Consider the following 14663-nt stretch of genomic DNA (forward strand, 5'->3'; position numbering starts at 1 on the left):
TATAACCATGGCAGTTCGAAACCTATTCTAAACTAAATAAAGCACCAGGTTTCAAGTTCTTCATAACTCAAAAACAAAGAAAAAAGCGACCACTGGCCTGAAGAACTGAGGTGACAGAAATCCATCCGTTTCTTTTCTGCGTTCTGAATCCAGATGGTAGCACCCTTATGATGACAAAGTGCATTCACGCACTGTGAGGTAAAAATAAAGGGCCATATGAACTAAGGCCCAGACATTTTATCATAGCATTAAAATTCTGTCATTTCTCAATGACTGAAAAGTGCCACCTATAAAGTAACCTTTTCTTACTATTTTTATTTTAAAAAATTGTCTGTTCCCAGTGAGGCTGCCCTGCTACTCCTTAATGTTTGTAAGGCGGATCATGTAGCTACTGTGCGCTCTTCTTCAGTATCTTCCCTTCTTCGTCTTAGTACTTCAGATGACGCCAATGTACTAACCCCGCTTTGTTTATTGACTAAGGTTTTATTAATTGGTATACCTAGGTTCTCAATTAGTCCGCCATTGATTTCCTCAGGACGTTCTTTACCCACATTGGTAAATGTGTTGTTTTTCCCTTGCACCATTGAAAACCCACTGGTACCATTGTTAGCTGCTGAATCCTGGTGAGTTTGTTCAGCTCTGAGGGCAGATAATGGCGCATCCACTGGATTATTACCTACTGAGGTTTCAGCTGAGACAAATGTTGGAACAAGGGTTACCAGTGGGATAGGACTAGGAAGGATAGCACCCTCAGGTGCCCGGAGTTCCAGAGCTGCATGTTCTGAACTTGGAGTCAGGCTGGTAGGAGCAGTCTTCTTACTGCAGGATTCACAGCACATCTTGTTGTACCCAGGTATAGAGCAGTAACGTGCCAAAACTTCCATCTGACAGAATATGGACTTGTCTCCCTGGCATGAGACTTCTGTAGAAGAAATAATGGTTTGGTTAAACCAATCATATTAACCAAGTTTTACAGGAAAATATTCACTATGAGAACATTCGCATTGCTCAGTGGTCATGGAAAAATTAAAGGAGCTGCATAATTGTTGCTTAAGGCAACTTCACATGTTTTAATAAATCTTCACCATAGTATTGTGAAGACTGCATTGTCTTGTGTCTTGTGTTGTGTTTTGCAATTCTACTAATATGTATTGTGCAAATGAGCAGGGTGAGATGTCAATACGAAAGTGAGTCAGTGTGGTGAGGGTTGTGAAACACAGCAAACCTTCGAGAGGCTACAGCTGACCTACAAGGTATTAGATGGGATGTCAGTCTGCGAGGGGCTGGTGATCTACATTTATTGGGTGATCAAATAGCCTGGGGCCTCTCAGGTGGTCTGGATGGATCTGTGCTTTCATGTAACGGACAGCACACTGTCTCGGTAGTTAGTGCTGCATCATTACAGCGCTGGGGTCCTGGGTTCAAATCCCACCAATAACATCTGCAAGCAGTTTGTATGTTTTCACCGTGTTTGCGTTTGTTTCCTCCGGGTTCTGCAGTTTCCTCCTACAATCCAAAAACATACTGATAGGAAATCTATATGGTGCGCCTCAATGATGATGATCAAGTCTGTACAGTGCTGTGGAATTTGATGGCGCTATATAAGTGAGGAAAATAAATAAAAAAATTGACAAAACTGCAATGCAAGGAGGGATAAAGTAAAAAAGGTCTCTTGGGGTCAGATCCAAATGTCAAAGTGATCTTCCTCATCAAAAGTTTTTTCAAGCCAGTTTCACTGTGTGTTATCATTGTTATTGCAGCAGGTACTGTTCAGGTTCTATTCTAAGATGTTATGAATTCTGAAGCAACTGACAAGCATAATAGCGCCACCTAGTGTGTATTGCAACCTAGCAGCTGGCAAGTGAGTAGGAAAATAACATACAGGTGCATCTCACAAAATTAGAATATCATCAAAAAGTTAATTTATTTCAGTTCTTCAATACAAAAAGTGAAACTCCTATATTATATAGAGTCATTATCAACAGAGTAATCTATTTCAAGTGTTTATTTCTGTTAATGTTGATGATTATGGAAACTTCACACTAGACCTTGGAAATCAAGGTCCCAGAGTCTGGGGGAAGATTGGAGAGCCAAACAATCCAAGCTGCTTGAGGTCTAGTGTGAAGTTCCACAAATAGTGATGGTTTGGGGAGCCATGTCATCTGCTGGTGTAGGTCCACTGTATTTTATCAAGACCAAAGTCAACGCAGCCGTCTACCAGGAAATTTTAGAGCACTTCATGCTTCCCTCTGCTGACAAGCTTTTTGGAGATAGAAATTTAATTCTCCAGCAGGACTTGGCACCTGTCCACACTGCCAAAAGTACCAATACCTGGTTTAAAAACAACAGTATCACTGTGCGTGATTGGCCAACAAACTCGCCTGACCTTAACCCCATAGAGAATCTATGGCGTATTGTCAAGAGGAAGATGAGAGACACCAGCCCCAGCAATGCAGACGAGCTGAAGGCTGCTATCAAAGCAACCTGAGCTTCTATAACACCTCAGCAGTGCCACAGGCTGATCACCTCCATGCCACACCACATTGATGCAGTAATTGATACAAAAGGAGCCCTGACCAAGTATTGAGTGCATTTACTGAATATACATTTCAGAAGGCCAATATTTCAGATTTAAAAATCATTTTTCAAGCTGGTGTTATAAAGTATTCTAATTTACTGAGATAATGACTTTTGGGTTTTCATTGGCTGTAAGCCATAATCATCAACATTAACAGAAATAAACACTTGAAATAGACTCATTACACACAGAGTGATCTATCTAATAAATGAGTTTCACTTTTTGTATTGAAGAACTGAAATAAATTAACTTTTTGATGAAATTCTAATTTTGTAAGATGCATGTGTATGAAGATGGTTCCTATACAATAAATAATATACATTCACCTCAGTTTGCTTCTATTCTCTTTCTTATAGCATTTTAATGGCAGAGATATTACATGAGAGCCATGTGAGCGCTGTTCCTGTTCATCTTATTGCATGGTGTCTACTTCAGTTTACTTACCTTGTCAGCTTGAACTATGAAATCACTATTTCTGCTGCTCACATTTAATTTAAAACACATACAGTATTCACTTAAACAAACCTATCAGAACGATTTCCATGACTAAACCACAGGCATGCTATTTAATGTTAATACAGTAAGTCACTGTTTAAATTATTACACTTAATATGATGGAGAAAAATGACTTCTAAAACATCCATGCGCTGCTCCGTCTAGTCACGGCCACCTACTATACATGCTAGCATGTCCACTCTGCTTTGATTGATGTCCTTTTCAGCATGGGAAGCTGTTTTATGTGGGACGCCAGTCAATATTGAGTTTACAAGGTAGCCAATAGGAGACAATATGAGCATTGTGTGGCTGTTTTTTAAAGGGAACCTGTCATCAGGATTGTGAACAGTAACCTACAGACAGTGTCAGGTCGATGCCGTTATATGTTACTAGCTGAAGAGCCCGGTGTTGCCTGGGCATAGTAACCAATTGTGGTTAGTTATAACAAATTAGAATGATTATATTGCACATAAAAACATTTCACACCATATATTCAACACTACAGATTTGCAACACAAATTAACTAAACGATTACCCATGTATTGATAGTATTTTATTTTCAACTCATTCAAGAGCCTTTTGATAAACAACATGTTTGGTTTTTCCTTTCTGTGCAAAGATTAACAGATTTTTGGCAGTTCCAAGTCTTGAACAGATCACGTAAAGTTGACCATGAGAAAAGCATGGAGATTGCAAATCGATCCCTACTACTTAAATCGATCCCTACTACTTTCAAGGACTGTCCCTGAGCATTGTTAATGGACATTGCAAATAGCAGTTGAACTGGAAACTGGAGGCGTTTAAAATCAAAAAACAAATCAGATGAAATGAGTGGAATTCTTGGAATGAAAATGTCTTCTCCTTTGGCACATCCTGCTTCTGAGCTGTGTATCTAACCCTATCCTGTGTGATAATGTTTGCTGAGCTGTGTACCTAATCCTCTCCTTGTGATACTTTCTGCTGAGCTGTGTATCTAATCCTATCATGTGTTACTGACTGCTCAGCCATGTATCTAATCCTATCCTGTGTGATACTGACTGCTGAGCAGTGTATCTAATCCTATCCTGTGTGATACCGTCTGCTGAGCCGTGTATCTAACCCTATCCTGTGTGATACTGACTGCTGAGCCGTGTACCTAAACCTATCATGTGTGTTACTGACTTCTCAGCCATGTATCTAATCCTATCCTGTGTGATACTGACTGCTTAGCCGTGTATCTAATCCTATTCTGTGTGATACTATCTGCAGAGCCGTGTATCTAATACTATTCTGTGTGATACTGTGTGCTGAGCTGTGTATCTAATCCTATCCTGTGTGATACTGTCTGCTGAGCCATGTATCTATTCCTATCCTGTGTGATACTGACTGCTGAGCTGTGTATCTAATCCTATCCTGTGTGATACTGACTGCTGAGCTGTGTATCTAATCCTATCCTGTGTGATACCGTCTACTGAGCCGTGTATCTAACCCCATCCTGTGTGATACTGACTGCTGAGCCGTGTACCTAATCCTTTCATGTGTGTTACTGACTGCTCAGCCGTGTATCTAATCCTATCCTGTGTGATACTGTGTGCTGAGCTGTGTATCTAATCCTATCCTGTGTGATACTGTCTGCTGAGCCATGTGTCTAATCCTCTCCTGTGTGATACTGACTGCTGAGCTGTGTATCTAATCCAATCCTGTGTGATACTGACTGCTGAGCCGTGTATCTAATCCTATCCTGTGTGATACTGGGCTCCCCCAGTCTGTGTCAGAGGGTGGTCTGTGTTGGCACGGTAATAAATTGTGTTATTTCCAGCTTTACAGAAGGACGATAACACCATAGAAATTATAAGAATAATAGGCCTCAGTTACCACAACTGTCTACAAAGAAAACCGTTGCTGATAGCAACCAATCACAGCTCATTTTTCATCTTTTAAACAGCTCTGGGACAGCGTGGCGAGTTTTGAGTGGCGACTTTTGTGTTTCGACTTTTATGTAGCGAGGTTGGTGTATGTGTGGTGAAATGTGTGCTGAGGGTGGTATATGTGTTGAAGCACGTGGTAGTGTGTGGCGCATTTTGTGTGTGTGTTCATATCCCCATGTGTGGTGAGTATCCCATGTCAGGGCCCCACCTTAGCAACTGTACGGTATATACCCTTTGGCGCCATCGCTCTCATTCTTTAAGTCCCCCTTGTTCACATCTGGCAGCTGTCAATTTGCCTCCCACACTTTTCCTTTCACTTTTTCCCCATTATGTAGATAGGGGCAAAATTGTTTGGTGAATTGGAACCCGCGGGGTTAAAATTTCACCTCACAACATAGCATATGACGCTCTCAGGGTCCAGGCATGTGACTGCAAAATTTTGTGGCTGTAGCTGCAACGATGCAGATGCCAATCCCGGACATACACACATACATACATACAAACATACACGCACACATTGAGCTTTATGTATTAGATGATTACGTAACCGAGGAGGATAGCAAATGAATAAGCTAGGTAACCAGATAACCAAAGAGGTTGGTAACTTAGCGGATTGCAGACCCCTAAACTGACAACACAACTAGAATTAGCCGTGGGACGTACCTACGATGCCCTAGATGCCTCGGCACAGCCAAAGAATTAACTAAGCCTAAAGAGAGAAATGAGAAAGCTAAACTTCCCCGGAGAAGAACCCCAAAGGAATAGGTAGCCCACGAACATATATTGCCAGTGAGACAAGATGAGGCACAAAACACAGGCAGAAAATAGTGTAAGCAAATGATGGGGCCCAAACTGTCTAGATAGAACAGGACAGGAAATGATACTGTCTGCTATCATGCAAAAGACCCTAAGAAAAATCCATCACATCTGATATGCAAAAATACTGAGGCTCAACGACCTCTCCCCCACTAAATCAGAACTCTGGTGTGAACTGGATGCAAAACAAAGATACTGACATAACAGGGGATTAGAGATACAGAAAAGACTGACATAAGCTGTGGCATATGAAACAGAGTCCAGCACAGGTCCCAGCAGGGAACCAGGCTGAACTCACACCAGCAGAGCAAAGATCAGAGAAAAGCAAAAATGAATCAAAATGCAAAAAAGATTCAAGCAGACAAATAACTTATCTGAAAGATGCTGGACGTAGCAGGAGGCAAGCAGACTTCCAAAATGCTCAGGAAGCAAACCAAATCACCGGCAACAACTGAGGGAAGGTTGCTCACTTAAATCTCTCCAGTCAGTAACACCTGACCTCCAATCATCATCTCAGGTGATTGACCTCTGTCAGCCAGACCAGCTCCATTACCAGCAGGAACCATCAGAGGGAGCCCAAACTCAGAGGCCAGGTCAAAGGTGTTCACAAAAGTTATACTGACTACAATGATACCTTGGTTGATGAAATCCATCTTGTGGTTGTTTTTTTAATCTTTATTTTCAGTTTTGAGTTAATGATATGCTTCACTGTGTAAATTAGGGGGCAGGTCACTGAGGGACTGGTGACCTGTCAGAATCCATACACATGAATACCCAATCAGAGCACCACATGAATACCCCCCACAGGCCACCCGGAGCACAAGCATATCATTAACTGAAAACTGAACATAAAGATTACACAACAACCATAAGACAGATTTCATCAACAAAGGTATCATTTTAATCAGAATAACGGAGCTGACCTGACACTGTCTGTAGGTTATTGTGCACAATCCTGCTGACAGGTTCACTTTAAGTGCACTGCTCAAAGGAATTAAGGAAACACTTAACTTGAAAACAAAATTACTTATCAATAGATAATGGAATCAAAAGCATCAACCAATTTTAAGCTGCATTCCAAACACCCCGAAAATCAAAATAAAAAGTTGAAATTGCAAACAGTTCCAATTTGCATGAATTTCATCATGGCAACTTGGAGGGGGGAAAGGAGGGAGGAGGGAAGGTGGAAGTCTGAATTAAAATTAAACTTTATTTTAAATTCTTAGATAAATCAGTGTCAAATTTATATGAAATATAAATGAAACAGCCCTTGGACATATACCAGTAATAATCCTAAATAATTATTAAATATATATTAGCCTTGAGTCTGGATGTTTAGGCTGGCAGGCAGTATAGGTTAGATTGGGGCATATTATTAATACCTGTTGGAGACATGGCCAGATAATTGTGAATAGTACCAGTGATCCCCGGTCCGGACCTTGCTGGTATTTACTGCAGGGATCGTCGGCGCCAAAGCTCCGCAGCTGTAATGGTATGTTGCTGAGTGCTGAAGCGGCTGAACGGCTGAGCACAGCCGCCCACTTGACATGCACTCCAGGGGAAAGAAGCTCGCTGATCAGGCATGCTAATTCCCTGGAGAGGCTAGTCGTGTCTCCTGATTTCCAGGATCTAATGGAATTAATTGGACATGCCAACTCTAAAGGTCAGTACCTGCGTCTCATTGTGAGACCATGCGGGAATAGAAGTAGCGTAGTGTGATTAAATATAATGTGCCTGCATTGCTCTGAGACCATATCAACTCAGACTAACGTCCCTGTCACGCATTTCGCCGTGGGGAACCGGTTTTCTCTAAGGGCGGGGTTGGCCGCATTCGGAACCAATTTATACTACTAGTAGTGACAAGGTTACTAGTAAAATGCTAAATTTTAGAAGAGTCCGCCAGAAAGGATAAGGAGAGTAATTGTCTGTAACCACCACCTAGAAAGTTATTAACATTTCGGGGGTCGTCTTTCTGTTGTCCCCTGTGCTCCTATTATCACTTTCATTTGCACTAAAGCAGGTGACATAATTTACAATCACTTATGCCTCCTAACTGGCCAGATTCATATCACTGGAGTTTAACTGATTTCCGGCTATACTGTGATGTGCAAGTGTTCCCTTAGTGTTCTTAAGCAGTATAATTTTCCCTATCATACTGTTACTGAAGTGCATGCTCGGCATGTTTTAAACATTGTTTATTAGAGATAAGCGTTCACCAATCTCAAATTCGGCACAACGTAGCCTTTTGAATTTGTGTTTGGTTTCCTGAGCATTTTTACTCAAAGTTGGCAAAATTTGGTCACAGTAAATCATCATGTTTCCACTTGTGCTTCAATGATTTTGTTATTACGGTAGCTAGGATAGTGGTACTGTATGATTAGCGGGGGGGGACATTTTGATGAGGGGAGGAGGTGTGTCTAGGTCAGAACAGCAGCGGAGTGTATTTTTTTTCCTTCTTTAATAACTTAATGTGCGTACATTCCGGCTGCCAATCAGGAAGCAGAAATCATCCACAACGTCGTGATGATACAAGGTCTTATGTGATTGCCTGCTGAAGTCACAAGTCACTGTCCGTATAAAAAGTGGACATCTTGTTTCGCTGGCACCATATTCTCACTGTCACAGAGAGGTCAGGTCCTACTTGCTGCTGCTGAAAGTGAATTTGTCAGTTAGCTAGATAGGATCCTGTCCTGTGTGAAATCGATCTTCCAGCATCTAACTAGATTGTGCTAAAACTGTGTTGCAATCGCAGGAGGCCCCATTTGATAATCCAAATAGTTTCTGATAAAACAGTGTTTTAGTGAGAAATCAGAAGGCCAGATTTCCCGTTAAACATTGTTAGGCCTAATATTGGGGTGCAGCCAAGAGGCCAAATTTGTTAATCCAAATTGTTTGTGATAAAACTGTTGCAGTGAGGAATCAGGAGGCCACATTTGTTAATCAAAACCATTAGGTATAAGAGTGCTGTTCAGGCATACTATCTAAGAAAATAAATAGTGATTGTTCAATTGGTGACAGGTGACTGACAGGTGTAGGCCTAAGGTTGTGAAGCAGCAGGTTAAGAGAGGGGAAGGCTCCATACATTAGTGGAAAAGAGCAAGGTCATGGTGGAAGGGGGAATAGGATTGGTGCTCGACGTGTACATGGGTTAGGTGTTAATGAAAGCTCAACTGAACAAACATCATCTTGTCCTATCCAAAGACCACTGATAATGTCTGTTACTGGACGGGCCACCTGACTTCCTTTCTTTGACAGCCGCACAGCGGTACACCTTGTATATGAGGCTCAGAAAGAGCATGTGCTCCAGTGGATGGCAAGAACTGCATCAAGTGGCCTCTCCTCTTCTTCCTCCACCTTAGCATCACACACAGTACAATCCTCAGAGGTGGCATCCCAATAACCCTTATTTCCCCCCACGCCACAAATTTTCAAATGCCAAACTGAATGTGAGGAACCACAGATGGGCCATTCTGCAGAGCTGTTCACACATTCTATTTCATGGATATGAGAGGTATAGTACAAAGATTCACATAATCCAGAGGAGGAAAGCATCTGCCCCAATGCCCAAAATGTTTTCACGTTGGATCCGGGGCCAGAGGAAGTAGGATCCAAGTAGAATGCAGACCTTCATCACCAGATGTTAACCACAGGGAGTGGAGGTGATCCTGATGAGAATCAGATACCAGAGGTGCGCGCGGACTGTACTGTGGTGTCATGAGGGTAACTCTTAGGGTGAGGATTATGAGAACCGAGAGGATGACGATGAGATTGTAGATCCCACTTGGTGTGAACCTAGAGCACTGCATTCTAAGGCCTGGATCACACTTCCGTTTTTTCAAATCCATCTAAATCCGTTGGTTTCCGTTAAAAAACGGATCCGCCCTTTTTTTGCAGGATCCATTTTTTGTGTCCCATAGACTTTCATTAGCGGTTACCGCGGATCCGTCAAAAAACTGATCCGTTTTTTTAAAAAAAATGATCCGTTTGCATCCGTTTCCGTCAAAAAACGGAAACGGATCCGTTTGGCGGACACAAAAAACGGATGTGTGAAACAGGCCTAAGCCCCAACTCTGGCTGTGGCCAGCACTGGTTGCGAGTGTGCAGTTTGCAAGAGTGGCAAGGGTTTCCTAGCCTGGGCCTTTTTTGAGACTGCAAAGGTTGACCCAACTCACGTTATCTGCCAAATTTGCAGAAAAAACCTCAGTAGAGATATAAATTGCAATAATTTGACAGCTACATGCATGAATCAGCACATGCGCGATTAACATGCCTTAGTATGAGAATCTCACTGCGCTAAATTGCGGACTAGCTGGCCTCGCCAACCACCGGCCGTGACTTAAACCACATCTGCTGCTTCTTCCTCCTCTGTCACCGTGATAGGTCTTCTCACACAGGTCTCCAGCCGCAGAAACTCCACTTGTTTACCCCCTACAGTCGGGGTGAGTGAGAGCCCGTCAGCTGTTACGGAAGTGGAAATGCCTGTTTTTGTGTTACCTATCACAACACATCACAACACATCTTTCTCAAGCCACCATAACATCTTCACCTGCACCTCACTCACAGTCCAGCAGTTTATCCTGTTCTTTGTACTCCACCCTCTCTCAGCACAGCAGCCAGCCCTCATTCCTGCAGTTGTGGTAAGATCAAATAATGCTTCCTCCTAAACATGCCAAAGCTAAGCGCTTGAACACCACCATATCCAATCTGTTGGCCACGGAAATGCTGCCTTCCGTCTGATGGATACAGACTGTTTCAGAAAGTGTATGGCCGCCGCAGTCTCTCAGTACCAGTTGCCCAGGCGTCTTTACTTCTCTATGAAAGCTGTGCCTGCGCTACACCAGCATGTCGCAGACAACATCGCTTCTTCCCTGAAAAAATCTGTCTGCCAGGGGGAATTTTACCACTGATAACTGGACAAACAAACATGGGCAGGGGCGTTACATCTCACTTACTGGGCATTGGGTGACTCTTTTGGCTGTGGGGTCAGGATGTCAAGGAGCTGCTCCAAAAGTCTTTGAATCCCCAAGGCTTGCGGAACATTTCTCTGTATCTAACACTTCCTTCACTGCTTCTGGCTCCTCCACTTTCTCTAGGATCTCCACCTGTGCTCTCAACCTCTCCTGTAATAAGACACATGTTCCAACAGTGCAGATAGAATCCCCCCCACCTCCGTTCTGCGCAGCAATCTCTCACTGCAATCAGGCAGTATTCAAATTAATATGCATTGGAGATCGCAGTCACACAGCTCAAGAATTGTGGACAGCTATCCAGGTCGAGTTAGATGTATGCCTGTCTCCACTGAACCTGGAGCCAGGGAAGCTTGTATGCGATAACGGTGCAAACCTGAAGCAGCCCTACACTGGGGCAACCTCACACATGTGCCTTGCATGACTCACGTCCTTAACCTGGTGGTACAGCAATTTCTCCACCACTATCCCAGCCTGGATAAGCTGCTACAGAAAGCACGGTCGCTGTGTGTTCACTTCCGACGATCGCACTCCGCAGGTAATCAACTGGCATCGCTACAGAGGTTTTTCAGCCTACTGGTTAACCGTCTGATTTGCGATATGCTGACATGGTGGAATTCTACTCTGCACATGATGCTGTGGCAGCAGCGACAAGCCCTGGTGCAGTATGGCCTTTTGCATAGCTTGGGCAAATGCAGTTTGGACGTGGTACAAATCCGCTTGCGGAGTGGGCACAGGTGAAGGACTGCTGCACCCTTCTGCACTGTTTTGAAATGGCTACTAAGATGGTTAGCGCTGATGATGCCATCATCAGCATCACTATTCCAGTCATTTACATGCTGGAGCACACTTTGAATAGACTGCGTGAGGAGGTGGCAACCTCCCCGCAACCCGGGTCCACTAGTTTTCTGGCGGTTGTTTTAAGAGAGGTCGGTAAGGACATGTGGTCACAAAATGACTACACAATGGTTTGCCTGGAGGGTGAGATCCCCACAGCAGATGTAATAAGGTGCTGTGAAACCACTGTGCGCAAATCCGTCACCTCCAAACTGAGCTGCTACAATTTCCCTGTCAGAGCTTAGATTGGATCCATCACGGAAAATAAAATGATTCCGGTCAGAGTTAATGTCACAACACAGCTGTCGAGTGACCTGGGGCCAGGGGAACCCTAGCTTGCCCTGTTTCCCAGGATGCTTCAGATAGCAAAGACACTGGGGCCTTCTCCTTTGCCTTCTGGCTCTGCTCCATTCCGGTAACCTCGTGACAGGACCCTTTTGCATTTTCGTCTTCAAAAATAGAAGAGTGGTCTGAGCTCACCTGTGATGCCTAGGAGGTTTAGTCATGCACGGCAGACCAGCATTCTCTCAGAATAAGTGCATCTGGCTGTTCCCTGAAAGTGTAAACTGCCTAACTTTCATCAAAATGATCAAGCCACGGACCTCCAATGAATCTCAGTTGCAGAAAGGGCAGACTTGGAGATGGTGTTATTTTTAGTGTCATGCATTGATCTCACGTTATTACAGTCTGTGACACCTTTGTTGTGGCTTCTGTGCCTGCTGTGGCTACTTCTGCTGATGTTTCAAACTATTTTTTGAAATGTGGAGACTCAAAGTCGGGTCTGCATCTGGTGGGTTGCCTGTAGTAGAAGGTATGTCAGAGGCCTATTATACTGTTTCTACTCTGTGGAAACTGATGCCACTTTAGTGGTGTGTGACAATAATTTTTTCAAATGTGGAGACTTGAAGTTGATTCTTCATCTGGTAGGTTGCCTGTGTAAGGCCTCTTTCACACATCAGTACTTTTGATCAGTATTTCATCAGTATTTGTATGCCAAAACCAGGAATGTCTCCAAAATAAGGAACAGGAGTCAGTCTTTCAATTATATTTTTTTCTTGGTAAGTTCCATTCCTGGCTTTGGCATACAAACACTGATGCAAAATACTGACCAAATACTGATGTGTGAATGAGCCTTAAGTAGGTTTCCCAGACACGCAGGCCTGCACTTTCCTTACATTTTACTACCAATAGTACTGTATGAAACTGATGTTTGTGCCATCTGAGCGTGGCTGGAAAAAAAAAATTGGAGCTGTTGCATGAGGTATCAGAGTTCCCAGCTAAAAAGGCTTACACTGCTCTCTTAACCACCAGGTCCTCATTGAAACTTCAATTCAAAGCTGTAAATGCTATCTGAGACCCTGATACCTCATTAATGGCCCATTGCTGACTGCTGCTGTGCCATTTGTAATTTTCTACTATGGGTCAGTTGATGACACTTTTCATGATGTCTGCCCCTAATTTTAGCTGTTTGGAAAGATTTTTGTCACCCCTTAAGGTATTGTGTATATGCACTATAGTGTCATGCCTCTAGTTTAGTCATACTTGCATGACATTAAAACATATGTCCATGAAGTCCATGAAGTTAGCTATATGAACACTAGATGGCAGTATTACAATATTGATAATCTCCAGCTTCTCTCCAACTACAGTGACTTGCATGGATCTACCATAAATGCCACATATGCAAGCTATAAAGCCTTATTTACTTATTAATCATACAACAGACAACGTCAGGGTGATTTTCTCATGTGGCAGCTTTTTCAGTGAGGAGCTCATACAGTAAAGAAAACCCAATAACAAGAGAACTGGTGGACACAGACAGAAGAGGCGCCCTGTGCAGGAACAGGATATGGGCCCTTGCAACCAATAATTGATCAGAATACAAAATTCCACCTGCTTTGGAAGTTATACTGGACTCCCTTACCCTTGGGCCCCGCTGCGACTACTCAGGTTCACCAATGGTATGTCTACCCCTGAGAAAGAGAATGAAATGGAAACCACTGCTGCTCTGTGAGAGAAAGATGGCATGGCCCCCTCCACAGCTTCCCCTTCATATGCTAGATTTGCTGGAATGGTAAAAATGACGACTCCTGTTGGGAGCCGTAGTACACACATACGATTGGGAAGGGGAAAATGGTCTAAGCCATCCCTGAACCATTCCTTTTGGCCCTAAAATCTTGCTATGGAGTTTCCAGAAACATCTTCCTTTCTGTTACTGCATAATCCACTCACAATGTTAATTTCAGAAAACATGTATAGCATGAGGCCAATAAACTATCGCCATCACCATGCACTGTTTTTTATTAAACAGAAGGATAAACAAAGGAGAAGCAACAATTAACATGTGTTACTTGCGGATTTTGCATCTGATGCTGTTGTAGATTTCCTCTGGTTTTCACACTATGCATATCCACAATGAAAGAATTAACATGCTGAGAATTTCCAAATCTGCAGTCCGAATCAATTTCAACGTGTAAATCCTTGAGTAAAATCAACACCAAATTAACTCCATGTGCACCCACATGTTGTAGATTTCGATGCAGAAATTTCTGTGTGTATATAGGAGGCTATGGGGGGCTCATACTCTGTATATAGGAGACTATGTGGGGGCTCATATTGTGTATAGGAAGCTATGTGGCATTCATACTGTATATAAGAGGCTATGTAGGGGCTCAAACTGTTTATAGGAACCAATGTGGGAGCTCATACTGTTTATAGGAGGCTATGTGGCACTCATACTGTATACAAGTGGCTATGTAGGGGCTCATACTGTATATAGTAGGCCATGTGGGAGCTCATACTGTATATAGGAGGTTATGTGTGGACTCATACTGTATAAAGGCAGCTATGTGAGGGCTCATACTGTATTTAGGAGTGTTACGGGGCTAGCGGAACGCACCAAATAATAAAGATGAAATAATATATAAGGTGCGTTCGCAGCCCAGGGCCCACCATGCAGAGGTGACCAACTGCTGCTGAACAATACAGGAAAGGCATGTCGGAGGAAAGCCGGACACCAATGGGTAACCACTGAGCCGGTGCTAGCAGGCACGAGCTCCGTTA

General features: G+C 43.1%; 1 protein-coding gene across 1 annotated transcript in view; it reads right to left on the reverse strand.

The window, feature by feature from the left end:
• Positions 1–262: 262 nt before the first annotated feature.
• Positions 263–14663, reverse strand: part of ADAMTS14 (ADAM metallopeptidase with thrombospondin type 1 motif 14) — a 296983-nt gene continuing 282582 nt past the window's right edge. Inside the window, exon 23 of the mRNA XM_073585783.1 lies at positions 263–922. Coding sequence (XP_073441884.1) covers positions 381–922 — 542 coding nt within the window. The 3' untranslated portion in view covers positions 263–380. The remainder of the gene's footprint in view (positions 923–14663) is intronic.

Source organism: Dendrobates tinctorius, unplaced genomic scaffold (genome assembly GCF_039654945.1).
Source record: "Dendrobates tinctorius isolate UK_male_01 unplaced genomic scaffold, ASM3965494v1 ptg000089l, whole genome shotgun sequence".
NCBI classification, from domain to species: Eukaryota; Metazoa; Chordata; class Amphibia; order Anura; family Dendrobatidae; genus Dendrobates; species Dendrobates tinctorius.